Below are 27,460 nucleotides of genomic sequence, written 5' to 3'. Positions count from 1 at the left end.
CTGTGCTCTGCTGCTCTGTGTGCAGAGAGCTTTGGCAGATGGGAGGAGGAAGAGATGAGTGAGGCTGCCCCAATGGGTTGCTCGCTTGCTGCAGATTAGGGAGGGAAGGAGAAGCCCCCTGGGCCTGAACTGATTCTGCATGGGATCAGGAGAAAATGAAAGGGGCTTTGCATATACACCCGAGTTTGGGGATGCTGGGGCATCCCAGCTCCGCACTTCCCTGTGTGGAGAAGAAAGGCTGAAGGAAGAGAGAACAAGCTGCCCAGAGCTGTGGGTGCCCCATCCCTGGAGGTTCTCAAGGCTGTGGATGGAGTCCTGGGCATCAGATCTGGGTTGGAACTGGATTGTCTTTAAGGTTCCTTCCAACCTAAGCCATTCAATGGTTCTATGTGATGGGATCCTCCCATTACCCATCCATGGGGAGCACGAACCCATTGCTCCTCCTCTGAGTGCCACAGGTTGGTGGCTGCCCGAGGCCCTGGTTTTGCTTGGAGGAGGACGAAAGCCCCAGCTGGCCCCGAGCTCTCTCTACAGCATTTCCATGGTGATGGGCAGGCACTTGTGCACAGCGACTGAAGCAACAAAATTCAGCTTGTTCCGTGAAATGTTTAAATTGTGGTCTGTCTTTTGCTGGAGGACTTCTCCAAGTGCAAACAGGGTGTTGGTAATTAAGGATGGACTGAAATACAGCAACACGTTGATCTTCTGGGGACAACTTTTGCAAATTTGTGTGCCTGGGCACTGCTGTTCTGTGCAAGAACTCCCAGCTCCTGTGCCAATGACCTGCTTGGTTTGTGGGTCAGATCCAGCACCGCACCTGCAGGTTTCACAGCCTCACATTTTGGTGACCCCCCCAGCACTTACGAAGCTGTGTGCTGCACTGTGGCTCCTCCTGCTTACACAAGTCCCCTTGGTGCTTCTGTCACTGCTGCTTGAAAGGGTGTTTAGTTAATAGGATTATAAAGCTTTCCTGTCGTTAGGCAACGGAAATCAATGGTGGGCCTCCGGGGTTGAGCCTCATCCGATTTGCAGCAGTCGCTCGATGGCTGTGCATGGTGTGGGGTGGAGGACGTGCACCTCCCATGCTGTGTCCCACTCCTGTGGGATGCTCCCGTCCCATGGCACTGGCTCTGTGTTTTTCCCACTGTTCACCTACTCCAGGAATACGGACCTGTAAGAAGGTTACCCAGAGAGGTGGTGACAACCCAACCCCGGAGACACCTGAGGTCAGGGGATGGGGTTCTCAGCATGCTGTGGGTCTCCCTATTCATTGCTGGGTTGGATCAGATGGCTTTGAAAGGTCCTTTCCAACTCAAATGGTTCTATAAAATCTGTCCATGCAACGAATGTTGTGCTAGAATGAGCTGGTTAGAGGGCGACCACACATGGTGAAGACTTCTTTCAAGCCCCTTGGCCATTCAGCAGTGTGAGGAGGGAGGGCTGGGGGAGCCCTAGCTATTTGCATGGGGCGGGGAGGCTCCAAGCTGCTGTTGCCGTGGCTCTTATCTCTGAGCCCACGGTTTGCTGTCTGACAAGTGACACGGAGCAGAGATGGGGACCTACAGATAACCCCTTGGCCACGTGTTGGGTAGGGGAAAACATGCTCTGAGGTATGCTTGAATTTCAGATGGTGAATTGCTGGATGCTACAGCTCTGTCAGGCGCTTCAGGTCATGCCTTGTGCAGTCTGTGAGTCGTGTTTGTGTGCAGGTCCTGATGGATGTGGCCATATGCCCAGAGAGCCACCCTGCTCCTGCTGCCAGCCTGGGCTCTCTCTGCAGACGGCTGCTGCTCAAGCCTGGCTGCCAGGTGGAATAAACCCTCACCAAGAAATAATCATTGGTGACAGCAGGGGCTGTCGCGCTTGGCCCGTGCCTGCAGCTCTCCGTGCCCTGCAGCACTGCTGTCGTATCACACAGACACTGTGTGCAGCAAGGATCTCTGTTCCTGTGGAGATGGCACAGGGATGGGTGAGCCCTGCTGTCCACCTGTGCACACCCAAAGCTGCAGCATCTTGCCCCCAGCCCAGGCTTCGTCCCCATCTCTGATATCGTTATGGAAACCCAATCAGCCCGTTGCCATGGCAGCCTCCAGCTCTCCTCCCTCCCAGTGCCATCCCCACTGTGACAGCTCAATGTTAGCAGCTCCCACAGGACCGATTCCAGCAGGATGAAGTGCTTTCAGCGCGAGATGCAGCAGCAGGATGGCAGCACCGAAGCCTCACTGTGCTGCTGATGCAGGGAAATGGCCTCAGAAACAGAAGGAGGGGGGCTGTGGGTACCTCCTAGTTCCTGCTTAGGGGGAAGGTCCTCCTTTGCATCCTCCCCGGCTCTCCATCCCTGCTGCTCTGCGTTGCTGCAGTGACCATTTCCATGGAGACCGCATCCAGGGACTGTGATGGAAGGCATCCCTGTCCTTCCCCATGGGGCAAGGGAGCTCCCGGGGTGTGCTTCATCCCAAGGGGATGTGCTGCTGGAAATCCCTCAAGTGGAAAACGTGTGGAGGAATCCCAAGATGACTAATTGGTTCCCTTTTTTAATAGCTGGCATTGGTAATTGCTACTCCATGCTGTTAAAGGACTGTCTGTGCTTCACATGAACTGGTTTTGCATACGTTTCTATTCTGGGGGAACTGGGGAATTCATTCAGCTCAGGGTGCTGACCAGCTGCGCTCTGTTCAGGCTTAAAAATGAGCCAAGTTTATTCTCTTAATTCATCTGGGACAAGGCAGACATTTCAAATGGGACATACAGAAGCACCATGAGCTAGGTACCGAGCTGCCTTGGGTGTGCACTGAGGAATCGATGTCCCAGCCCTGGAAAACCCACGGGGCTGCATCCACGTGTCCCAGCCCATGCCCAGCCCCCATCTGTGCCCTTGGCTCCCTGTAAATGCACATTTCTCTCGAGGGATGCTGCCATGTTGGGATTTCTGTGCTTTCAAAAGCAGATTTCCTCTTTCTTTTACTGATAAGCTTCAGAGGGGAAGAGCTGCTGGGATTTTCCATTTGCCTTCCACTCGTCACGCTGCTTTATTTCCTCTTTGCCTTTCTATCAGCCTCGTGCTGTGAAAATAAACCAGTCAGGTTTGCATCATTTCTCTGAAGCAGAGCATTTTCCTCCATGCGCAGGATGCAGTGATGTTTGGGCTTGTGGACAATACTTGGGGTTGAAATTTCCTTGCAAAAACAAACACACCATTGTTATTTGTGGGAATTCTTTAGTTTTATGGAAGCCTTTGATGCTTGAATCCACCAAGCATTGAGGCTGGCTTTGCTCAGGTGGGCCTTTGTCGCTTGCTGTCAGTGTGACTGAGGGGTGGGCACTGCATTTTGGAGTATTCAGCATGTTTGTGCCACGGCAGTTGAGCTGGGTGCCAAAATCCTCCTGTGTGGAATTGTGTCATTGAAACCTTCCCACCTATGCAGAGATTTAACTGTGCTCCGTTGTGAAGTGCCCCAAACGATGTGCTTGTGGGGAGCAGAGACAGCTCCATTTATTTGCCCTGTAGTTGCTCTATTCCTGCCAAGGCAGAGTTACAGCTGTGAAGCAGTGAGGTCCCGATGTGGGTTTTCTCTGCTGAATCTGCAGGAAGCAATAAAACCCCCGTGCAAAGCAAAATGGGAAAGCACTGGGGTCTGTGCTGGCATTTCCCACTCTGCTCAAGGGCTGCGGGCTGAGATGGCGCTGGGAGGGTTTCTCCTGCACATCCTGCAGGGCTGCCCCATTCCATGGGCTCCAGCAGTGCGTGGGATCTGCTGCTGCAGTGTGTGGGATCACAGCTTCCACCCGTGCCAGCCAGCCCGGAGGCGGAGTGGCTCGGTGCTGCTGTTCTGATGCCCGTGTGGGATCACCCTGTTGGGGCTGCTGAGGTGCTGGGGGAATCTCTGCGTTCTGCTTCAGCTGAGTGGCAAGTTGTCCCAAAGCACCTTGTGGGCGTCTGCTTTAGGAACACAATGTCCCTTGGTGCTGTAGGTGAGAACAGGGGATGTTTCATGCCGTTTCTGGGGCTGCATGAGTGCCCTCACTCTGCATTTTTATGTGTGCAGCTGTACATCCTATCATCCAGTCCCAGTGCTGTGGGTTTGAGCTGGTTTCAGAAGCAGCAGTTTCCACATCCAACCCCATGTGCTGCTCTGCCTGGCTCCCCCAGCACATTGTGCTTGGTGTTTGGCTTTCCTTCACGGTCTCCCTGTAGGGTTTGTGGCTTTGCTGGAAGAGTGATCCCTCTGGCATTGTTAGAGCTGCCTGGCAGGGGTGTAAGGGACACAAGGGGTTGCTGGTCTTTGGGGACCAGCACAGTAGACCTTGGATGTGCCAGAAGCACATGTTGTGAGACAGCCACAGCTGTCCTCCCTTCCTTGTTGCTACCTGGGGGCATCCCATGGACCCAAGCACCAGCGGGAGATGGGAATCCTACAGCTCCTTCACATGGGCTTGGTGCAGGCTTGAATCACCTTCCTGGAACCAGAGCTGTGGGTGCTGCCCATGCTGGGTGCAAATTGCACAGCCAGTGATGGCAGCATGAGGCATGAGGCAGTCTCCCATGGGAGCACGTATCACTTTGAGTCACTGGGACATGGTGACTGTGCCAGGATGTTTTCTGGGCTGCGGCACTGCCTCGATGGCATGGGAGGGGCAGCTCCCAGGTGCTGCCAGCTGGGGGAGAGCCCTGGAGGCAGCTCCCTATCCATGTGCAGCGCTGGGCTCCTCTATGCTACTTACCATGAGCATCTCCCACCGTGTCATCACTGCAAGGCGCAGCAAGAAGGGCTGCAGTAAGGATGGAAAATCTTGTTTGCTTGAGGGTGGTGGGGGTTTTCATTGGCTTATTCCTTGAGTTTTGCATGGCCTCTGTGCTGGGCACTGCTGCCCTGCAGCAAGACACCGGGATGCTCCATCTCTGGGACACACATCTCACTCCACCTTGACCCACTGACACCATTGGTGCAAATCCTACAGTGTCTCTCAGTTGCAGAACCACCCTGGTTTGTGCCACTCTCTTTCAGGAAAACTCAGTTTTGGAGCTGTGAGGAGTGGAACAGGCAGCCCATGCCGTGCTCACCCAGGCAAAGCTTCCCATGCAGGAATTGACCTGTAAGCAAAAATCACCGCTGCTCACTGCCTTAATTGAGTGTCACCCTGCATTGCCAGTGCCATCAGGTTCCCGAGCGCTCTCTGGGTGTGAATTATTTAAGCCTGGCTGTAGTCCTTGGAGTGTAGGACGGCGCTGATCCGACAATGGGCACCAGGGATGAAAGAGGAGAGGGAAAGAAAAGGGGAGGCTCCAGCCGGGCTCAGGCATGCTCCCTGTCTCACACCCTCTCATCCTTCCAGCTCTGCCTGTTTGCTGCCACAACAGCCAGCGGGAAAGGCTGTAACTGCCGCAAGACACAATCTGATCGCAACCAGAAATCAACAGCCGGCACGACCTGTTGTGCCTCGGAGACAATGCGCGGGGGTCCGGGGGTGTTGTGCATGTAGATGAGGCTGGGAGCATCACACCGAGCCAGCACCCAGCTCGCCCCGGAAGAAAGAAAGGAGGGAAGGAAGGAAAAAAGAAAGAAAGGAGCGGTGGAAAGCGGCGTGCCGCGGCATGCTGGCACAGGGCTGCTCCGCCAGCTCGGGAGCATCGCCCGCCGCACGCACACCAGCGCACACCGCCTCCCGGCGCAGCTCCTCGCAGCCCTTTGATTTGCGGGGAAGGAAATAAGAGCTCTCGGAGCGACCGCAGCTGTTGGCAAGATGCGCTGAGAAAACCGAGCAGGGAAAGGTCTTTGCTCTGCCTCCCCGCCCGGGTTGGAGCTGCTGCTGGACGAGGGGCGGCGGCGGAGAGAGAAGAATGAGCAGCCCCTCCGTGCCGGGGAAGATGGAGGCGAAACCTTTGTTCAACGTGCAGAAGGCGCTGGTGCAGCCGGTGCAGATGTGCATGTTGGACATCCCTCTGAGCGTGCAGGACGACGACGTGAGTGGAGGCGAGGCCGGGGCCGGGTGGGTGTGCGGGGGGGCAGCCAGGAGCCGTGACCCCACCCCGGGGCTGATGAACTCGTGGCAAAGTTGAAGGTGGCACCGCCTCCGGGTGCAGCCGTTTCTTCCCGAAGCGCCGTGTCTCGACGCAGGCTGTGCGATGCTCTTGCAAAATGCATCATGAAAGGAGGGGTCTGGGATGCAGACGATGCCTCCCTGCGTGGTGGTGGTGCAGAAGGGTGGGTTGGCTGCCGGTGTCCGGGCTGGGAATGGCTCTGCTTTTCTGGCTGCCCTGCCCATGGCGCTGACACACAGCAAAGCAGCAGGATTGCAGCACCCAGGCAGATAAACCCCTACGCCTGGATCCGCCTCTTGTCACCTTAACTCTGCCCATTGCAGGAATACACCGGGAATCTGACTGGGGAGGAAAGGCCCCCGTGCTAAAGCTGATGGAGAGCCCCAAAAAGGGTCAAATGCTTTCCAGAGCTCACAGGGGGTTAGTGGGCAGTTCCCCAGCTGTGTGAAGGCTTGGGATGTGCTCCATGTGCTGGTAGCACTGAGGCAAAGCTGACGAGCAGGGGAAGCCCATGCTCTTACTGTGCTCTTCAGTGTGTGTCCTCCCCACAGGGGCCTCTAATCGGCAGTTTCTTGCTGGTGAGCAATTAGTGAGCAGCGGAGAATGCTACCTTCTCCTCTTCTCCATTATCTGTGTGCTCAAAGGCATACGATGACACGGAGAGGAGAGCTGGGAGCAGGGAGGACTCCCTGCGAGCACCTTGCAGGGGTGTGCAGCCCCAGCCCCTCCATCCCAGCAGGGATGGGGCTCCTATATTTAGAAACAGCCTCGGGCTTTTCCAGCACCTACAGTGCTGCTGTGCTAATGAGGATACCTGTGTCGGCCACTGCAGAGCCAGCGGGGCGTGGAACCTTGGGAAAGAGGAGGGGAGGCAGTGAGTGATGCTAAGGAGGGGAGGGAGCTGCTGACCTCTTGGTTGGAAGCTTTATTCTCATTTAGCTGGGTTTGTCAGCAGCTTGCACCACGCCATAGCGGCAGCTGGGGCTGGGTTTCCCTGTGGTGTGGGCTACTCAGGGATTGGTGGAAAGCAGATCTGGAGAGTGGAGCCCACCTGGGCAGTGGTCAGGATTGAGCAGGGGATGCCCTCCATGCTTGGAATGACTTCCCCTTTCTAATCATATCCGTGGTTTTATTGCAGAATAATAACAAGTAATGATAATCAAGGGGGTTGGGCACTGTTGGAGGGCTCTTCTGGCTTGCCTGGGTTTTTCACTGTTCCTTGCTCAGCAGTGTGGTGGGGCAGCCCTACCCTCAGCCCCCATTGGGCATTCACTCCATTGTGCAGGATGGAAAGGGTGAGTGCATTCTGATGAAAACTCTAACCATGGAGAGCACATTCTCCATATTCTCACTTACACTGGGGCTCTGCCTGTGTATTTGTAAGAGGGAAACAATGTGAGGGATGCTCGCTGCCTCTGCCAGCAAGTGGAGGTGAGGTGGCTGCACCTGTAGAGCCAATGTCTCACTGTGCAGAATTTGGGAGAAATTTAGGTGTGCATTACACTGGGATGTTGGATGCACACACCCCAGTGAAGCTCTAATAACTGAACAGGGTCCAGGCATTGATTCCAACAGGGAGCAAGCAGCTGAATATTGCCCATGCTGCAGGGCTGGCCCCAGCCCAGAGCTGCCTTGGCTGAGAAAACCCAGGCAGATCTGCAGGGATGAGAGCAGACACCATGGGTCTTACCTTACGGGAAAGGATGCAGCACTGTGCCCTGCCACTCTTCAGTGCGCCCAGTACATGTCCCCTGTTGAGTTTGTACTTTGCAGCACATGTTGGGAATGGATGTAGTGATGTGTGCTGCCCATGCCCACGTTTGGGTACTGGCAGCTGGACAGGGAGCATCGCCACAGCCACCCCCAAGCTCTCATTCCCACCTTCCCTGATGGCTTTCCATGGGATTATCAGTCCTTCCCTTTCATAGCCCAGCCAAAGCAGTTGCAACATTTCCCTGAATGCTTCTCTTGCTATTATGGGTAGGGATTTCCAAAGCTTTGCTAATAAAAGAGTAACAGTTTCTATATCTGGGAAATGGGGAAATCAATGAGCGGACTGTTGTAAGCGACATAACGGCTTTTTGTGGCAGCTCGGGCAGTTCTGTAACACGATGGAGCTGGAGGGCAAGTTGGTTGGTCAACTTCATCGGCAACATCCGCTCTTGTGAGTGATGGGACAATGCCAACATGGGGCCATCTCATCCCTAGGGGTGTCCCTCTGGGGCTGTGTGTCCTGGGAACACTCCTGGTTGTGGGAACCGTGGGGTGAGGTCACCCTGCTGCTGCCCTCTCCGTGCCCCCCAGCCCACCCTGGTGCCCCCACATCCCCTCTCCTCAGCGATGTCCTCGTCAGTGCAGTCATTTTGACTTCAAAGCAGTTCACCAACGTTTTCCACTCCACTGGGCTAATTAGTCAAATTACATTTCACATGCTAATTTATTCTTCTAATATTATATTTTTTTCCCAATGTACTGGCATACAGGGGGAGATAAAAGCTTCATTTGACCTTAGAGCCAGGCCTGGGGGGCTAGAGATGGAATGGATGGTTTGTGCCCAGGTTTGCTGTGACACTGCTTTTTCCCTGCCTCTTTCAGAGATCTCATTCAGGCTTTACATGTTTTAGCTGACTGTTACCTTGGGTGTAATGCACATAGAAAAAAAATCTTTCAGATCAATGGTAATGAGTTACTAATTTCTAGATTCATTACTCGGAAACGCACCGCTCTGCAGCACCGGTTGCACCGTGGAGTGCTGCGGAAATGGCAATCAATGAATCCTGGCTGGAGCCGATGGGAATGGAGTGATCTTCCCAGCACTAATTGGGCATTGAAGCTACCCTGGGGCTTCAGGCTGGCAGAGGTGGCTGTGAGGTGGCAGGAATTGAACCTTCCTCCCCAGACTTGGAAGGCTGAGTGCCCCCAGGATCCCATCAGAGCCTTTGGGCAATGGGATGAGCTGCAGACACGCGGCATGGGAGCCTCCCATCCCACTGGGGACCCCTTGCTGATGGCCGAGCACCCAGCACCCATCCCTTCAGCACTTTGCTCCACACAAGGGGCTTTCACCTGGTGGGAGGGGGACCTGGTGCTTGTACAGATCATGGGGCAGAGTCGGGTGCTGATGCAAAGCCGCCGCTGCAAACAGCCCCACAGTGAATCAAAGGCTTTGTCGTGTTTATATCAAAGGCTGTTTCTTTTCCACTGCCTGTGTATGGTAGATGTTATTGAGAGGGAGGAGCTGAAGCAAGCACTGGGACTGTTTCCTAACCACAATTACAGTCAAAAACAACAAATCCCTCCATCCCCTCTCTTGGCCAAACTTTCTACTGGGGTGAATCATCACTTGGCTTCTTTGAGGAAAGCTGGAAACTGTGCAAGAAGTCACCCAGGCTGAATTCTCATCTGCAAGGGCAAAGATCCAGGAAAGCACTGTAAAATCCCAGGGATTCTGGGAATTCTCCCAGCAAGGCTGTGCCCATCTATCCAGTAGCAGCATTCCTCTATTAAAGGGACGGGGCAGAGGGCCACCAATCACTGCTGCCTTTGGCAGCACTGCTCCCTAACTCGCACTGAGGACGTGATGTGGTGCACAGGGTGACATCCTCAAGAGTTTCCCTGCTGCTTTGCTCTTTCTCCTCCCCGCCGCCTCAGCACCAGCTCTGTCTGACGGCCAAAGGCAGGAGGCCCTTCTCCTTGCAGCTTTCACTCTGCAGACGTGTCTCTGCAGAGCAGATGCACAATTAATTGCCTGGAGCCAGACCCTGCCCTGCCTTCAGATGTGGCTTCCCCAGTGCCCTAGTTTCCTGCTGACATACGCTCCGCTCGCGTCGTGCTCCGAAATGTCCCAGCATCATCACAGTGAGAGTGCAAATTAGGGCTGAATTTCACCACTTGGGCTGCAAACAGTGCTGAGGAGCTGCTCAGCTTGGAGCCCTGGCCTCCATGTGATGCAGACAGCCCCTTTGGTCTCAGTGCGATGTGCTCGCAGGACAGCAGAGTGCTGCAGCCCATCACGGAGCACAGCTGGATGCAGCCAGAGCTGGCTCTGATGTTAACCCAGAGTGATTTCATTGCGTGATTTTGGTATTTATGCAGTGAGGGTTGGCTCTGTCCCGCCTGGCGGAGGAGCAGCTCTCGCTCCATCATATGACCGTGCTGTAATGTGCTGGTGGCTCCGTTTGGGCAGAACTTGTGATATTTGGTATTTTTAACTGCTGGGGCCACGTGTGTGGGTCACACAGGCTGTCTGAGAGGGGAGCTGCGGTGCGCGGCCGAAACCTTCAGGTGTTCCCTCGGTGCCGATGGTGGCCAAGGACAGCATCCCCAGTGCTCCTCTTCCCCTGTGCCTCCATGGTAAGAATCTTACTCTTAAAAAATAATCTTAAAAAATACCCCTCCTTCTGTTCGCCCTTTTCTTCTCCCTTTGGGCTTCTCTGTGCATTGCTATCAGAGTTTGGGTTTTTCCTTTTGTCATAGCAACCTTCCCCCTGCACTTCTGCTTCCCATCCTTGAAACGACGTGCAAGTTAAGAGCTGCAGATAGGGAGGATGGAGAAGAAATGGCTTTTCATGCCAGCCTGGGGGCTGTCGGACCTGGACAGCTGGGGCACCTGTGGGGCATTGGGATGGGGTCTGAGGGATGGGAAGTCCCTGTCTGTGGAGGTCACGCTGAGGCAGCCCCCGAGCTGCTGGAGCCAGGAAATGGAGACTAATCCCTACTGAAAAGCAGCAGAAAATCCCGGATTTCCCTTCCCGTTTGGCAGAGGGATGGGGGAAGCACGAGGCAGGAGACAGACGGACTGCAGGGCACAGCTTCAGCTTTTCCTACTGCACAAAGCCTCCACCCCACCCTGCCCTCTATCCTTGGTTCTTTTGGGGTCAGCCCAAGGCACGGCTCTGGCAATTCTGCCGGCTGCATTGCAGCAGCAAAGCCCCTCCAAAAACCTCTGACCAGCCTCCACTTCCAGGCTGCACCAGCAGAGCGCTTTGCAAGTGGCACTGAGTGTCCACTGAGACTGGGAGGGAAAGCAGAGCTCTGCAGGGCTTTGGCTTTTGCAAGAAGGTGACTCAGTGCATGCCGGGCTGGTGTTGCACCTGCATGCTGCCACATTGCATGTCATGGAAACACTGACACAGCTCCCCAGCAGTGCATTGCAAATAGAAATGGGGTAATTAACCATGTATACATAATGATGTGAGCTGCTGAGGTGACAAAAATGGATGGTGGCTGTGCAGGATGGGATTGATCAGCGTGAGCAGAGATCAGAGGTGGAAAAAGCTCTTGGATGCTGCAAGAATGGCATTGAAGGTGGACCCAGCACATAGGGAGCAGCTCGTGGTGCTCACCCTCTGCTTCCTGACCCTTCTGCAAACACCTGGGTCACATTCTCTGGCCTTTCTCCCCGGTGGGTGCCTGTCTGTGTACGTGTCCTTTCCCCAAACGACTTCTGAACCCAACATCATGCAAATTTGGCGGAGGGCTCGCAGATAATTAAATCTGTGTGAATATGAGATGGCTGAGAGGAAGTAGGGAATCCTGTGGATTCCTCCAAGCCTCTGCAGCGTGAGGTTGTGTGCTGTTCAACACCAGCAGGTCCACGTGGGAGGCACTGCTTACAAACGCTTCAGCCGCAAAAACATTTTCGCTCTCAGTTTGTGCAATTTTAGGCTCACAGGATGGCAATGTTATTTTAATGGAAACCGAAATTCTTTGGTGCGTGGAGCTGAGGTGGGCAGGAGGAGCAGTGCCCTCCAAGGGATGGAGGCGGCCCAGTGGGGTCGTGTGGCCACAAAACACCCACGGAAATCTGGGAGGCACACTGGGATGACTTCCCCTGCTGAAACAATGTGGGGCGGAAACCTTTAAAGTGGTCATTACCGAGAGAGGAAAATTTTTATGTTAAAGCATCCTTTGTTCTGAGGGTTTACCAATACCTGCGGTGGCCAACAGACTTTTGCAGTTCCTAATTGACTTTTAAGCCATTTGGCTGTATGTGTCATAGGGGCGATACCGGGATCTGGGCTGCAAGGTTTCCCTTTCCGCACTTGCAGGCTCCTCTCCTGCTGCTCACTTGGTCAGCGCCGACAGACTCTGTTCCTATCTGCTCTCCACATCCCAGCCTGGACAGAGAGGAACATTCCCTGGGCTGTCTCTGTCAGATGCTGTCCTCCCATCAGAGATCTGCCTCCCTGTGCTCGTGCCATACCAGCTTCTGCTGTATGCTTTCCCTGATGCAGAACCACTGTTGGATCATCCCTTTCCATAGCTGCCACTGAAGGGCTTTGTTCCTGTTTAACCGGATTTCTTTGAGTACCCTTGCTTGTGTACTTGTAACATTAATGCTGTGTGCTGGTTCACCTTAGTGCTGCGTTTCCAGGATCTGAGATTTCAATATGCACCACCTCAGTCCTGTTCTGGGCTAACTGCACCAAATGGGCCGGAGGAGGGGCGAGAGCAGGGCTGGAGAGCACACTGGCAATGAGCAACATTTCTTCATTATCCACTGGGAGTTCTCTATTGATCCAATGCCAGATCGTCGTGTTTCTGAGAGTCTCCTTTTACACAATTCAGCTGAACGTGTCATTTTGGCTATTTACCATCGCTGGAAAAATGTACTCCCTGCCCTTGTGTGTGGGTCTAAGAGGCTGAGCTCCCATCCCATCCTTGTTCCTCTATGGATTCTGTTCCCTTTGGGAAGCAGTGCAAAGGGACCCCGCAGGGCTCAGAGCACTTTGTTGGTGCTGCAGTGATGGGCAGAGCTGTATTTCTATATATGTAATGGCTTCTGATGATGTCACCCTATTTTTCTATTACGTTTTGATTTCAGAGAAGAATTTATCCTCTCTTCAGGGGTTACACCCATCCATGACTTTCCCAGCCTGTTTCTGTGGCTTCATAGCTCTTCTCTTTCATACCAGTGCTTTGTCCCTTCCCTTCTATCAGCCAAGCAAAGGTGGAAGCTATAGCTCAGTGCAGCCAGGAGCCCCAAGCTGGCTGACTGTATGCTGATTGCTACGCAACACAGAAAAAAGGGTTTCCTGTTTTCCTTTTGGTTACGAGTACCTGAAGTGGTGTTTGTTACATGAGCTGACCAAAACACTCTGGCAGAAAGGCAACAATGAGAAAAACACTGCCTTCAAAGACACACAGTGCAAGAAATCACTTGCGCATCAGTGTCTGCAGCATGTCAGGATTCAGCTGACCTTGGAGCCAGAAGTTCAGTGAACATTCCTCAGAAAGTGCCTTGATTCCCCTTGCTGGCAGCGTTCTGCTCCATACCCAGAAGTCTGCAGGTCTGAAAAACCAGAGGTTGAAGTTATCAACCCTGAACAGAACGTGCTCCAATACCGTGGCAAAGTGGATTGGTATGAACCACAGAAATACAAAGGTTGGAAGAGACCTCTAAGATCATTTAGTCCAGCTGTCAAAGATGAGGAGTAGGATGGGGTGGAAATGTTCCTGCAAGCTGCTTTGCCTTCTAGATTTGTGGCACAATTACTCTGCATGGCCGAGCACTGGGGCTGTGCAGGAGATGCTGTGCCCAGCTGTGCACAGGGCTGCAGGATGAAGTGCAGCAGTGTGGGGTGGAGAGGTTAACTCCTAATGCCGGGGGAGTTGGTGTGCTTCCCTCGTTAGGCACTGATGATCGTTAGGAGAGCTGGCTGGGATCTGTTGGTTCCTGGATTTTGGGAGCGGTGCTGTAACTTCACATCAGTGTTAGGGTGTGCTGAGTGCGGCGGTGACATCAGGTTCCCTTCTTGCACAAGGTCTGAGGGTTTTTCCCTGGAATAGATGAGGAAGTGGTGCTAGTTCTTCGTTTTATGAGAAATGCTAGTAATGATCATCATCATCATGATCATCATCACCTTCCAGCTAAGATTGGGCCTTGGAAAAGCAGCTTGGGGGAGGGCTGGATGGAGCTGGGTGTGCTCCTGGGCTGTGGGATGAGCTTGTGTATGCTGGGAGAAAACTCGGGGCATGCACTGAGCCCTGGTGCTGAGACAAACGTAGGGTCTGAACCTGCAGTGCTGCCCCAGAGGCGCTGAGCTCACCCAGGGCACTGGCTCAGCATTGGCACAAGTGCCCATTTGTTGCCTGTTCTGCATCATTTGCCATGCAGGGAAGCCTGCGGGCTACAAGCTGTGGCAGATGAGGGCAGATCTGCGATTTGAAGGGGCACCAGTTTGTGTTTATTCAGCCAAATGCTCACTGCAGAGTGATGGGAAGGAACCAAGCGAGGGGTTTCCCGCAGCCTGTGTCTGTCTTTGCTGCTGATGCTCACAGCTGACATCAACACAAAGTGCTCAGCATGTTGTGAAAAGCTTTTGCTGAGTTTGCCAAATCTGAAATGATTATTTTTACTGTTATTATTATTTTACTGAGTCGTTCAATGGTGGATGGTTTCCTTAAGTCCCCAATCCCGGAGTCACGTGCCTGTAATTCAATCCTAGAATCACAGAATGGCTTGGGTTGGAAGGGACCTCAAAGATGAGAACTTGCACAAATTTTTAAGACCTTCACAGCTGTAGGGGAGGAACCCAAGGGTGTTGTCTGATGGTCGCCCTTCAGAGGCAAAGCAGAAGCCCTGAGCATGTCTATGCTTTGGGTCTCACGGTGTTCAAGAGTGCTGACCCCAGTGTCTGAGTGCGTGGGGTTGGCAGTGCTGAGCAAACATCCTGAACTGGGGCTCCTGACCCCTCTTGGAGTGTTTTGCTTTTCAGGCCCAGAAGGTTCCCAGGAGAGGGAAAAGGAAACTGCCTGCCTATTTTTAAATCCTCACCATTGCCTTCCTGCCACTGTATTATTTATTATCCATTATCAGAAGTGTTTCTCTCCTGGAATTATCTTTAGTGGTCAACCAAGGGATGGATGAACGCCACCCCTCAAATAGCTCCATAGCTTTCTGTAGAGGTCAGACAAAGCTGGGGGGTTCTGCAGAGGTTTGCAGCTGCAGACGAGCAGTGCTGCTATCTGTTCTGTGCACCCAGTGCTGAGCCATCCCAGCTGTGGTGCCACAATTTCAACTCCCCAAGAGCTGAACCCTGGCTTCTCTCTCCACGACCTCGCAGCCCTGAGGGCAGCACTGATTGCTCTGGAGGATCCCAATCTCTGCATGCACTGAGCTCAGCTCTGCATGTGACCCATTGCATTACAGAGCACATCTCGCTGCATCACACGATGCTGCACGGCATGCAGGGTCAGGATTGGCATCACCCCCATAGAGCATCTCAAAGATGTAGGGCTGCGTGCAGCCCTTGTGCAGGGCTCTGTTCCCTTTCCCATAGTGTAGCCCTGGAGGTCCCGTTGACCCTCTGCAGCTCCAGATAAGCGGGACAATAGCTTGCATTGTCCTCCTTCATCCTCCTGCCTGGTACGTTTTCAAGTTGAGGAGTATTTCAGCTTTGTTAATCCTTTCCTTCCTGGGCAGGAGGTGCCCTGGGCAGATCTGGATGTGCAGCCCCAATATCCATGCTCTCATTGGAAATAAAGCCACGGGGCTGCACGGCTGGGAGGCTGCTGTTATTTCAGCTGTGCAGAGAGCTGAGGCATAAGCGTCTGGGTTTTGGTGGTGTCAGCAGCAGCTGCCATGCGTTTATCGGCAGGGAAGGAGAAGGGGCAGGGAAGGGTGAGAGGATGCTGAGCTCAGTGTGTGCAGTAAGTGTGGAACGGCTCTGCCTGTTCCTCTGTGCCTCTGAAAACAGTTACGTTGTGTGGTTTCTACATCTGCCTGAGAGCTCAGCGACACTTTAGAGTGGGATCGGCAGCCCTGCTGCACCCCAGCCCAGTTCCTCTTTCCCTGCATCCCTGCAGGGCCGCACACTGCTGCTCTGCAATCTGCTGCACTCCCCGGTGCCTGCACATCGGGGCCAGCACGGGAAGGGGCCCGGGGTTCCACGGGCTGTAACTTTGGGGCCAGCATGGGAAGGGGCCCAGGGGTCTGTGACTGCAGCATCCCATAAATTTGCTGGGGCTGGGCGGTGATTTGAGCACAGATGGCACCGTGGGGGCTGAGCTCGTGGGATGGGAAGCAGCCTGGCTGAAGCATTAGGTTAATACTTAGCGGTGGGTTCGAGGTGGTGCGCTCTGAACCCCAGAGCTGGATGTTAAGAGCTGTATGAACGCTTGGCGATACCAAGACCCTCCTCCAGGGCCGGCGTCCCACCCCGCACGGCTTCTCCCATTGCCGCCCACTTCAATCCCCTTTCGCTCGGCTCCGCGTTGCCCCATCCCGCACTCCCCCGCAGCTCCCGGCTGAAGCTCTGCCCCCTCCGCCCGCGCCTTCCCCCCGGGGGCCGAGCCGAGCCGGGCCGGGCCAACCCCCGGGGCGGGCGGAGGCTGCGGGGGAGGAAATCCAAGCGCCGCTTTTCTCAGCCCGGTCCCTCAGTGAAGTCGTGTTGCTCCGCCGCTGCTCCCTCCGGCAGCTTCTCTCCCATCCCGGGGGCGGTGGCGGTGCTGGTCCCCGGTTATCCCGGGATCTCGGTCCCCCCGGACCGGCCCGGGGATGCGGTGGCTGTGCCCATGGTGAGCCGCCGGCACCATGCCGCCCCGCCCGCCCCCGACATGTTCGAGGGCTGCCGGCGGGCGCGGAGCCTGTGGGGCGGCGTGAGGCTGGAGGTGGCCGGGGAGAACAGCCCCGTAGTGCTGCACAGCTTCACCCAGCTCGACCCCGACCTGCCGCCGCTGGAGGTGAGGATGGGGGGGTGGGGGATTTGGGAGGTGGGGGTCGTGCTGTGATGAGTTGGGCTGGGGCTCAGCCCGGTGCAGGAGGATCGCGGTGCTCGCCCTCTGGCAGCTCCCGGAGTTAAGTATGGGGACAGCTGTGGGACAACGCGGCGTTGTTTCGTTTCATTTATTAAATAAGCGAGTGGCCCTGCTTGGTGTTTTTGCTCTGAGTGGCGGGCACGCTGCCAGACGGGGCTCTGCAAAGAGCTGCCCTTCTTCTAAACAGCAGGGGAAGTGGACAGACCTCAAAATAAGGTTTTTTTAGTGTCTTATGAAAAATCTTATTAATATCTCAGCTGCTGCAGACAGGGAACTGCTCTGATCTGCCCTTAAGGACTTCAGGCTTGTCTAAACCACAGAAGTGTCCTCTGGGAAGGTTATGGGCTTTGCTGGAGGATGCAAAATGTTGGTGTTGCTTCGGGTAAGACCCTGGGCAGCTCAGCGCCGGGCGCCTGGAGCTCAGCCCGAGCAGTTTGTTGCATGGAGGTGGAGGCTGAGGCACCCAAAATAACGTGAGTCAGAGCTCTGGCTTTTTTCTTCGGAATGGGTGATGGTCGTCTGCGTGCCAGGAATGTCATTGATTCGGAGCGAGCAGTGCTGGGAGGGAGGTTTGGGCATTCCCAGCAGCACGGAGCCCTGCAGGCTGGAGGCACAGGGGTTAACATCGGCGAGGTCAGGGGCTGGGCCGGGTGCAGAGCCAGCTGCAGATGTGTTTCGTGGCTCTGGATGCTGGTGAGGGGGGTGGGGGAGAACAAGGGACGCCCCGCAGAACCGCTGAGTTCCGTGCAGATATCCGGCACCGCTTCAGCACGGCGATTCCATTCCTACCCCATAACCCACAGTGGAAATTCCCGGTCAGGCTGTACGGGATCAGTGCTGGCTCCAACCCTATCGCTTCACCTCTGGCCTGGCAGCAGGGATTTGTCAGCTCATGAAAACTCTCTCCAGCTTGCTCCCTCCCCGCCTCTTCTCCCCCTGCTTCTCCCTCCTGGGGGTGGGTGTGCTGACATTGTTCGCAGCACATCATCTGGTTCATGTTATGTCTGGCAGGAAGTCCAGCCCTTGCGGCCTGCTGCTCTCCGGGAGGCTGCACGGGGCCACGGTGCTGGCAGGGATGTGGGAGGAGCAGGGAGGGGGCAGAATGGGGGCTCCTGTGCTTCTCCCCTTGGGGTCAGCCACCCCACGCACCCCACAGGAGGCAACCCTGGGGCTGCAAAATAAAGCGATGAGGCTGAGGAGCAGCATTGCGTGGCCCCAACTGATGCCGGGTTGGACTCTGGGCCTGTGCCCAGATCATGGAATCATTGAGGTTGGAAAAGATCTCTAAGATCATCAAGTCCAACCATCAAACCATCCCCACTGTCTGTGTCCATTGCCCGTGTCCTGGAAGTGTCTGCTCTGGGCCATGATGTGGCTGTGTGAGGGCAGAGCATCCCCAAAATCACATCCTGGAGTGGGATACAGCGCTCACTGAGCCACGTGCAGCAGGATTGGCTTGCTGTCACTGCAGCACACAGCTGGGGAAAGGCTGCTGAAAGGGGACAAAAATTAAATAGAGCTGTTGTGGCAAATGTGCTGGCAGCAGCCTGGCTATAAGGCTCGGGTGAGGTTACTCTGCAAGATGGATCTGGGGAGGAGAAGGTGGATTTTTCAAATCCTCCCCATCCTGTGTTGCTCGGAGGTCCAAGGGCTCTTGAACTGGTTTTAGCGGTGGGGAATGGCAGGTTTAAACCAATGATCTCCAGTGCTGCTTTGCTTGCCTTTTACTTGGATCTTCCTGCTTCCAATCCTGCCCAAATCAGTGCTGTGAGTTTGGGGATCCTCCTGCTCCACGCTGCAAACACAGCTGCAGATGGATGGCCCAGACTGGGGCTGGCACTGCCCAACCTCCCTGTGAGTGGTGAGGGCTATTGAAAACTCTTGGATTGTTGCTATTTTGGCTCTGTTTGTTTTCTGAACAATTGGGAGATTTCTCAGTTGCTAAACACATCCTCGAAAACTTGAATTGCTCAGCCCAGATGCCTCGGAGGTCAGTGCTGGTGCTTTACAGCCGAGAAGGAGGGGTGAAGATCTCACTTAAAAGCCATTTTCTTTCCAATTCCAATGGAAGAGGATCGGTTTCTCACAGCCCATTCCCCTCCCCGAGGCACCACCCGATATCCCCTGTGCAATCTGCAGGATGGACATCATCTGTCGGTGCTTCTGGAGAGGGACCTGCTTGTGGCTCCCAGCCAGAAGGGTTGGGTGAGCCGGGAGCTGCCTGAGATGGGGGTGCAGGAAGGGAGAGAGGACGTGGGAGGAGTTTCTGATGATTGTTTGATATCACTAAGAGAAGCTGGAGAGAGCTTCACCATGTGTTTGGATAAGGGTTGTGTTGCATACCCTGTTTCCATAGGGCAGGAAACCCTCCGGGACTGGGATTTCAACGAGGTTTTAGCAGGTTTGTAATCCCAGATTAACAGCCTTGGAAACTGAAATCTTGTTTAGCCCTCCCTGGCCTTACAGTCTCCACTTGTGCTGCTCCAGGGCCCCATGATCCTACCATGGCTCTGCTATGGCCATTTGTTTTCTAGCTATGGACAAGGGGTTCCCAGGCAGAGCAACTGAATGTGAGCTTGGAGGATTCCTAGGCTTCCTTGTGCTCAGATATGGGTGTGGAATGAGCTCAGATTCTGTTGGAAAAGAGCAAAATGACTGCAGAGCTGTGGGGTTGGACTGCTTGTCCAGCCCTTCTGTTTCAGTGCTGGGGGCCCAGCAGCAACCACCCCAGTTTGGGCCAGAGTGAGTTGGTCTGGCCGTAGGATGGACTCCATCACCCTTCTGCCTCTAATTGCCAGCCATCACATCCCCCCCAGATATGTGTAATTGAAGGAGCACAAAGCTTATTTAGGTCACTCCAGACCACATGTAAGGGTTGGGCATTCCCTGCTTGTGCTTTTCTCCAGTGCTGTTATCTCCAGAGCTGCCTGAGTGGCAATTTTTCAAGTTGTGTTCCTTTTATTTGAATGCATACTTGCAGCCAGGCTGTTTCAATTCTCAAATATTTGTCTATCTCCCACAGACCAGCAAAAAGGGGGAGGGAATGCCATTTCCAAGGAGCAGGATTTGGACTCCAAGCTGGCTGCAGCGGGGTCCATGCACTGATTTGTTTATCCTCTACCGTTCCTGTGCAGTGCTGAGTTAGAACCAGTGGCAGCATCCTTATCCTATCTCAAATAGGGCTCCTGGAAGTGCTGGAGTTTGTCTTCTTCCTGACCCAGCACAGGGACTGACCCACTCATCACATCAGCCCCAATGCTCTGCAGTACTGTTGTGTTTGGACTTTGCTCATGAGCCGTTGGAAGAGGGAAGCCTGCAGCCCTGGGTGCAATGTAGCTGCGCCCTGGGGATTGGCTCTAGAGGGGGAAGTGAGGGACAGGAGTGTGGATGGGGCAGGGTGGGGTTGGGGTTGGCATTGGGGTTGGGGTTGGCATTGGGGTTGGGTTGGCGTTGGGGTTGGGTTGGCGTTGGGGTTGGGTTGGCGTTGGGGTTGGGGTTGGCATTGGGGTTGGGGTCAGTGCCTCTCTCCTTTGAGGCAGTAATGGGCATGGTGGTGATGGGTTGATGACTGGACTAGATGATCTTAGTGGTCCTTTCCAACCTTAATGATACTATGATGAAGCAGTGACTGCAGCACAAAAATTACTGCGCCTCCTAATGGGGTTTGGTTTGTTTGGTGCTTATGGTATTATGCAAACAATCCCTTACAGCTGATAGCTATGTTCGTTGGTACGGATTCATACAGCACAGCACTTTTGTTATCAGATAACCAGAGTGCTTGCTATGTCTTATGGTCAGTAGCGAGTTTGCTCCTGTTATGCCACTGGGATGTGGATGGGTCTTGTGCTGGGATGGCAGAGGTGGGATGGAGGTGGCTGAGGTGTTTCCCAGGGCTGGTGGTGAACGAAAGGAGTTGTTTTGGCTCACACATGGCACAGACTGGGGAGGAAAGTCATTGGAATCTGGAATGCTGAGGCCTTATTTTTAGCGTGGCTTTTCTTTCTGCTAACCACACTTTAACAACGAGCAGCTGAGCTGAGTGCCTGTGTACAGATCTGGTTTTAAAGGGCTTGCTACCCATCTTACCAGAGCTGCTTTTCATCTAGGGAGCAAAACCACGAGGCATTTCCCTGCTCTTTGCAGCGGTCGTGTCTCCATGGTGATCCGAAAGCTGAGAGCCCGTGCCTGCCTCGCCTCTGAAGTCGATGTTTTGGTTTGTGAAGTGATGTGGGTTTGGTTGGGGCTGTTTTGGAGTCAGAGCTCAGTTCAGGAGCCACGCTGGGCAGAGCACAGCATGGGGCTGCCAGGGGCAGCACTTATCTGCGGGGAGCTCTGGGGATGCTGCACATGGTTGGTTTGGATCCCAAACCTCACCTTCCAGCCTGGGCCAAAAAAAAAAAAAAATAGGGTTTCGGTGAAAGATGTTGCATAAAAAGCTCTGTGGGTGGCTGTGTGCATTGGGGCTGCTGAGGGATGTGTGTAGCTCTGTTACGGGGGACCCAGGGGCGATGTTCTGATGGTCTGGATGACACAGGTTGCTACATCCCATCCCAGTTGCAGCAGTGGGAGCTGGCAGCAGGACAGCCTGCGCTCCTGCAGCTCTGCTGTGATTCACAGCATCACCCCTGCCTGGGTGTATTCCCTGGGGGGTGTCCCACACACCCCCTCCCTCCCCATCCTGCTCATTCTCCTGCAAAGCCTGGCTTTAAAGGGGTGGGAGTGTTTGGGGGTTGATCCCTCTAGGCCAGGCCATGGTAGGAGCTTTATATGGAAGGAGCTGGTGTACCCCTACTGTCCCACATCAGATTTGTATTTTCACTTTGAAGGGGAGGGCTGCATGAAGCTGCCTGCTCTCCACCTCCAGATTTTGGGGAACTCTGACAGCAGGGTTTGCTGCAGGTCGCTGTGGCTGTTGCTCAGAAAGGGGCAGCTGCAGGAATGGGGCTGAGACTCTGCTGGGAACTGGGGGGGGGAGGAGTTGGGGTAGAGGTGGTTCACCCTCCCTGGGCACCCCGTTCTTCCCCTGGGATGCACACACCCATTTCTCAGGGCAGGGCTCCAGAGTGCAAGTTCAGGCACTTGACAACAGCGTGATTTTTGTTTTTTTTTCTCCAGTTGTTTTCACTCCAAAGGTGCCAATTAAAATTAAACCCTCAGTGGCTTCAGCTGTGGAAATCAGACCGTGTAGTTGACTTTGCATCCTGACTGCAGGCCCCCCAGGTACCTGCATGTTGACTCCTGCCTCTATACCTGCTTATGTAGCACCTTCTGCTCATTGACACTTAGTTAAGTAATGCTCTGAAGCTGAGAGTTCCTTGATTACAAGGCGAAAGTGGTGTTCTTCCCCCTTCCATCTTCCTACAAAGCAGCAAAGCTGCCGCAGGGAACCACACAGAGGGAAAATGTGCAAAAGGAAAAGGTGCGGAGGGGAAAACGTGCAAAGGGAAAACATCCCCTCTTCAGTTCCCCATCCGAGCACAGAGAACCGTGGCTGAGCATCCGTGGCTCGGAGGGAGGCTGGGAGCAGTCGGGGTCAGCCCGCGGCTGCGCAGCAAATGGAGGCTGCGACGTCACACTGCAGGGTGGGAGCTGGGGGCACGGCCGGCAAACAAAGCGCTGCTTTTATGCCTTTTGCAGGCAGCCCCTCGCCCTGCCTCCCTGCCCTGGATTGTTCATGCGTTTTCTCTGCTTCAGCTGTTTACTGGGTCAGCCCGCTGTGGACACGCACGCACAGTGGTAGCATTGAGTTGGGTTGGGAGAGAGCCCAATGTTGTGCCCTTTGCAGGGTGGGGGGGCATTGGGAGCCCAGTGGCATCTTCCTTCTCTTCCTCCTCTGGGATTTTGGGCATGGGGTGATCTGGGCTCATTGGCTGTGCTCATGTTTCAATCTCTAGACAGGGCTGTGGTTCTTGGATAGCCACCAGATTGTCCATCCCAATCTGCACGCCTTAGAAATGATGGAACTGCAGAGCTCTGTTTTTCTCTTTGCAAGTCGCAGCCATTAGTTGGTGCACAGCTATGTGGGAGTTATCTGGCCTGCTTGGGAATGGCAAAGCCCAGCCATCTCCCCCAGGTGTGTGCTGCTTCCATGTGGGTCACCTTTGTGGTGAGGCTGAGGGCAGATTTGGCAATGGAACCTGGTTTCGGAGCAGCTGATGTTGCTTAAAATTAAATTTTTGGCTGTCTAGACAGGCACACAGGCTGCAAACCAAGAGCAGGAGGATATGTATTTGTGGGTTTGTGTCTCTGGGAATGCAGAGATTTGGGGTAGGTGAACTCTCTTGTTTGTAAGTGTTGATATAGGCCAGAGACAGGCATTGTGCTGGAATTGAGACCACTGGGAGATCTGTGCCCTGTGCTGGTCCTGTAATCAGAAACACATGGGATAACATAACTCAAAATTCAGTCAGGCACATCCCAAGTGAGGTCGGTGGGCTCTGCATGCCGACCGTTTGTTAACACCTTTGGGATGCAGGTGGCACATTTCAGCATCAGGATCAGTAGGCTTGGACCTACCTGGGGCACACACACCTGTTTCTCTTTACATTCAAACAAGGCACTGCAGGGCTCTCACACTGCGTGGGACTTAAACAAAAAATGCATTTCACTTTTTGACCTCGTTTCTGCGAGTTCCTTCCAAATTCCTCCATTCCCTCTTAGTGAAACACAGACCTTTGTTCCCAGCTTGCTGCGAGCCACTCGAGCTGCGCTCTTACAGAGTGCTACGCATTAATATTTTATCCACCAGTCACACAGTGCTGGTTTCACTTCCAGCAATTACCCCGCGGGCTCCAGGCACCTTCACAGCCATTGCTCTCCCAGCACAGCCCCAGCTGTGTCCCTTGGATTCAGCCCCAGCCATGTGGGTGTTGGTGCTGAGCTGGGATGCTGCAGGAGCGCACGCCGGAGTGCTCACGAACTCACAGCAAAGCAAAGTGGAGCAAGAGCTGGAAGTGCTGCGTCGGCTGGATGCTTTTTCCGTGGACGTAGAGAGGAAGCAAAACCTGCTGCAGTCAGTTTGGTGCTATGCTTCAGCACGTCCCTGTGTGGGGTTACGCAGTCACCACGGGTGGCAGATGGAGCTGTTGTCCCCATGGCCGATCCCCTCGAGGTTGCTGGGGATGGAGTGGGCATGCAGCATTTTTACCCAGCTTTTGACTCTTGATTTCCAGACCATAAAAAGAGCGAAGTTCCGACATGTGGGAAGGCTCGAAGTTTTCTTTGAAAGCAAAACAAATGCAAACGGAGGAGGAATTCTGCATATCTGCTCTGTCTCGTTTCTGGACTTGAGTGCTGAGCTCCTAATCCTCTCTCCAGCCACTGAGTCACTGCATGCAAGTCACAAGATGCCTTTGTACCAGATCCTTCTTTTCTCTTCTTCCTAAACCAGGCAGGCGGAGGCAGCTGCCTTTGAGTATTCTCTGCAGCCACGCTGGGTTATCGACACCAGCACGGCGAGTGGGATTAGATGTGGCACTTGGGGATGGGTTGGGGTTGGACCAGTGATCTTAGTGGTTTTTCCCAACCTTAATGATTCTGTGATTCTGTTCCATGTGACCTGCTACCTGGCTTGGGCAGACCCCAATGGAATAGGGGTCAAACCCTCCAGACAAACAAATTGGGGTGGCTGGGAATGCCCTCCTTCTGCCCACCCAGCTGCTTTGGGATGTACAGCTGCTCCCCATTGCAGCTTCTCCTGCTTCAACTCCTGGAGCTGAGCGTGTCAGGGAGCCTGGGCTGCAGAGCCAAGCAGCTGATGGGTGAGAACAGCCCCCCAGCTGTCGCTGCTGTCCGGGTGTCCTGGCAAAAACAGTCCCTTTTCACAGCTGGCTGAAGCTTCGCTTCTGGCCCTTTTTCTGTTCTTTTCCTGTTTCCCCCTTTGTTGTTATTTTATGTTGGAACCGTTCCTGGTCTGAAGTGGCTCGGAGCAGGCAGGAAGGAAGGCGGAGAATGTCAAAAAGTCAAAGAAGAAAACACGTCGGTCTGTCTGCCCATCACCCCGGTGCTGCAGCACTGTGTGGGGCCGGGATTCGAGCTCCACTGGAGCAATGCAACACAGCACAAGGGGAAAGGACACAGCCTGGATCGACCTGCCAAAGTCTGATGGAAAGCCTTGGTCCCCAGCATAGCGCAGTGATGGTGTTGGCAGCTGTGGATACTCTAGCACTAGGCACCTTTCTCCAAATCACAGCATCACCCACCAGCTCTGCGGGCTCCCTGAGTGTGGCCAGGAAAAGGAAATGGCTGAGGAGCAGATGGGATGATCCCAACCTGCCATGATGGGGACAACATCTGCTGGAGTTTTGCACTGGAAGTCCCCATGAGGAAGGGTGTTGTGCTGCATGCACTCGTTTTGTGTGGGCAGGATGGGGGAGTACTTCTGCTTTTGCGGTCTTTCTGTGTGGTTCGTGAAACTGAAGTTGTTTTCCTTTCACTAGATGGGGGTGGCTTTTTGTTTCCAGTTTCCTTTACATAACGCCGTCCGTTTCGATTTACATAAGAGGTCCCAAAGTTACTGCTGTGCATTGCGTGGGGTCAGGATCTGCTCCTGGGGGTGAAATGAAAGTTAACTCAGAGCTGTTGGAAACCACGAGGGTATGTCCTTGGTTTCTTTTCTGTCTGAAAGAGCCAATTTCCCATTGCTGGTGGAAGGCGCTATTACAAGAAGGGACTGGAGGCTGCGAAACCCAACTCCCAATTTTGGCTTTCATCTGATTTTTGAACCCGTGCAAATGCAGAGCTTCAATGGGGAACTCCAGCTCAAGCAATTCCCTGCTGGGTTGGGCTGTGCCATGGACAGGTCTGTGCTGCACTGTGCCCACCTATAGAACTCAAGTGCTGTGTTGCAGAACTGAAAGGGAGCCAAGCAAGACAGCCATCCTGAGCTTTCAACCAACTGTTGCTCAGGGAGCATCAGTTAAAGCGCTTTAAGCAGTTTTGTCTCTTCCACGTGTGCTGAAATTAATACCTTTTTCCACTAACAGTTCATTATTTTGTGTCTTTGGAAGCCAGCACGCTTACCCAGGGCCACGTGGGAGCGGAGCTCTTAAGACCTGGTAATTGTGGGGTAATGGTGTGCGATGCACAGGAACGTTGTCATGCTCACACTTAATCCTGCACTGCGCTCCTATCTTACCAAACCCACCTCTGTGACTCATCTCCAAGGCTTTCCAAAACATAGTTTCCTAGCCAGTATTTTCTTTGCTGTTCAGGTTTGGCGTTTCCCCCCATTGTGCCGATGCAGGCAGGCTCCTGCTGCTCCATGCCTTGTTCCTTGCACCGCAGCCCTTCCTCCAGGCTCTCAAGCCTTGCCTGAATCCTCTTGCTCGTTATTAAAGCCCCGTGTGCAGACGTGGGCTCAGCGCCGCGCTGTGTACCAGAACACGCGCCCGAGAGCAGAAGAGTTTATTGCACGGAGCAGGAATTCCTCCCCGCTGTAGTCAGCACGGCTTTGAACCGAGGGCCAGAGCTCAGCGTTGCTCACACAGCCCAGGGCGAAACGCGGCTCCGAGGAGCTGGAAAAGCAGGCGGGCCATCTGGTGCGGCCGCCAGTTCGTATTTCAGGGGGTGAACTCCCACAGCGTTCACTTATGGCTTTTGCAAAAGTCTCCGGTTCCGTGCAGAACCGCGTGCCCGATTCCCCCCCAGGTTAAACAAGAGTGGGGTGTTTTCTTGTGCTGCCTGCATTGGAATGGCTGGAGGTTCAGGACTGCTGAGCTGCAGACGTGGTGGCCAAGCGATCGTTTTTGCTGCGTTCCCGTTTTTTTGTGCTTTGGGTCTCATTTTAAGCTGTGCTGAGTCCCTTCTGTATGACTGTGGTGGAAGGCACAAATATTACCATCAGTGGAAGGGGCTGTTTTCCCATATCTCTGCTGTGTGCTATAGGTGGAGCTGCTGATGAAGGAGGGTTTGCTTTGGTGCCCAAAGGCCATGTCCCACAAAGCAGAGCTGCACGCTCGGTGCGGGTGCTGAGGTGTGCTGCGCAGCCTGGGCCCTGCTGCTGCTTTTTGCTTCGTTGGTTTTTAACGAACGCGTGCAGAATGCACAATCAGCATCTTGGAGAAAGAGTGGTAGGAAAGAGGAAGCTCACGCAGAATATAAATAACCAAATTTTAGAATGTAGCAGTGTAGCAGCTCGCCCGGCTCTTGGCGTGAGCCAAACTGGAGACCGCTGGGAGCCGCGTGCTGTGCGTGTGGTTTGCAAAGGGGGAACTTTGGGGGATATCACACAAGTCAGCAAACAAAAAATGAATGAATCTGACGGTCTTGGATATAGGAAGGAAGTGAAATTTGCCTCTACACACATCAAAATTGGGTGCGCTTTCAGCACGTGATGTGAAATACAAGAGTGGAAGCCCTCGCAGTTGTGGCAATATTTTCCACTGTAGTTGCACAGCAGCTGCCAATGATTCATGCATTGATCTTGGGACATTTTGTCCTCTCACATGATTTGATTTCTTAACTAATTTAACTGCACCTCGATGAGCATCTGTTTTTTTCTTGATTCTTTGTGTCCAGGCATTCCAATGGCCTGGCCAAACCTCTGCCCAGGTTTTGTGTGGAGCTTTCTGCTCAGCATCTCCTGATGTGTGCAGCATCTCCTGGACCCACGGGTCCTCGCATCCACGGGCAGAGAACTGGGAGGAGGATGTTTTGCAA

At 54.0% G+C, this 27,460-nt stretch overlaps 1 protein-coding gene across 8 annotated transcripts in view; it reads left to right on the top strand.

Annotated features, from left to right (window-relative positions):
- Positions 1-27,460, top strand: part of RALGDS (ral guanine nucleotide dissociation stimulator) — a 39,582-nt gene that overhangs the window by 3,392 nt on the left and 8,730 nt on the right. For 2 of the 8 annotated variants that reach the window (XM_085239187.1, XM_085239185.1), the window contains exon 1: positions 16,370-16,726. The exons of 3 other annotated variants lie outside the window; for them this stretch is intronic. In XM_085239187.1, the coding sequence (XP_085095313.1) occupies positions 16,559-16,726 (168 nt within the window). In that variant the 5' untranslated portion in view covers positions 16,370-16,558. Of the gene's footprint in view, positions 1-5,362; positions 5,963-16,369; positions 16,727-27,460 lie in introns of those variants that run through there. 3 more of the 8 variants (XM_010720949.4, XM_010720950.4, XM_085239186.1) reach the window with 3 other exon arrangements.

This window comes from Meleagris gallopavo, chromosome 19 (assembly GCF_905368555.1).
Source record: "Meleagris gallopavo chromosome 19, MGAL_WU_HG_1.1, whole genome shotgun sequence".
NCBI lineage: Eukaryota > Metazoa > Chordata > Aves > Galliformes > Phasianidae > Meleagris > Meleagris gallopavo.
Note: the sequence above shows the minus strand (reverse complement) of the source record. Positions and strands in the feature narration are given on the sequence as shown.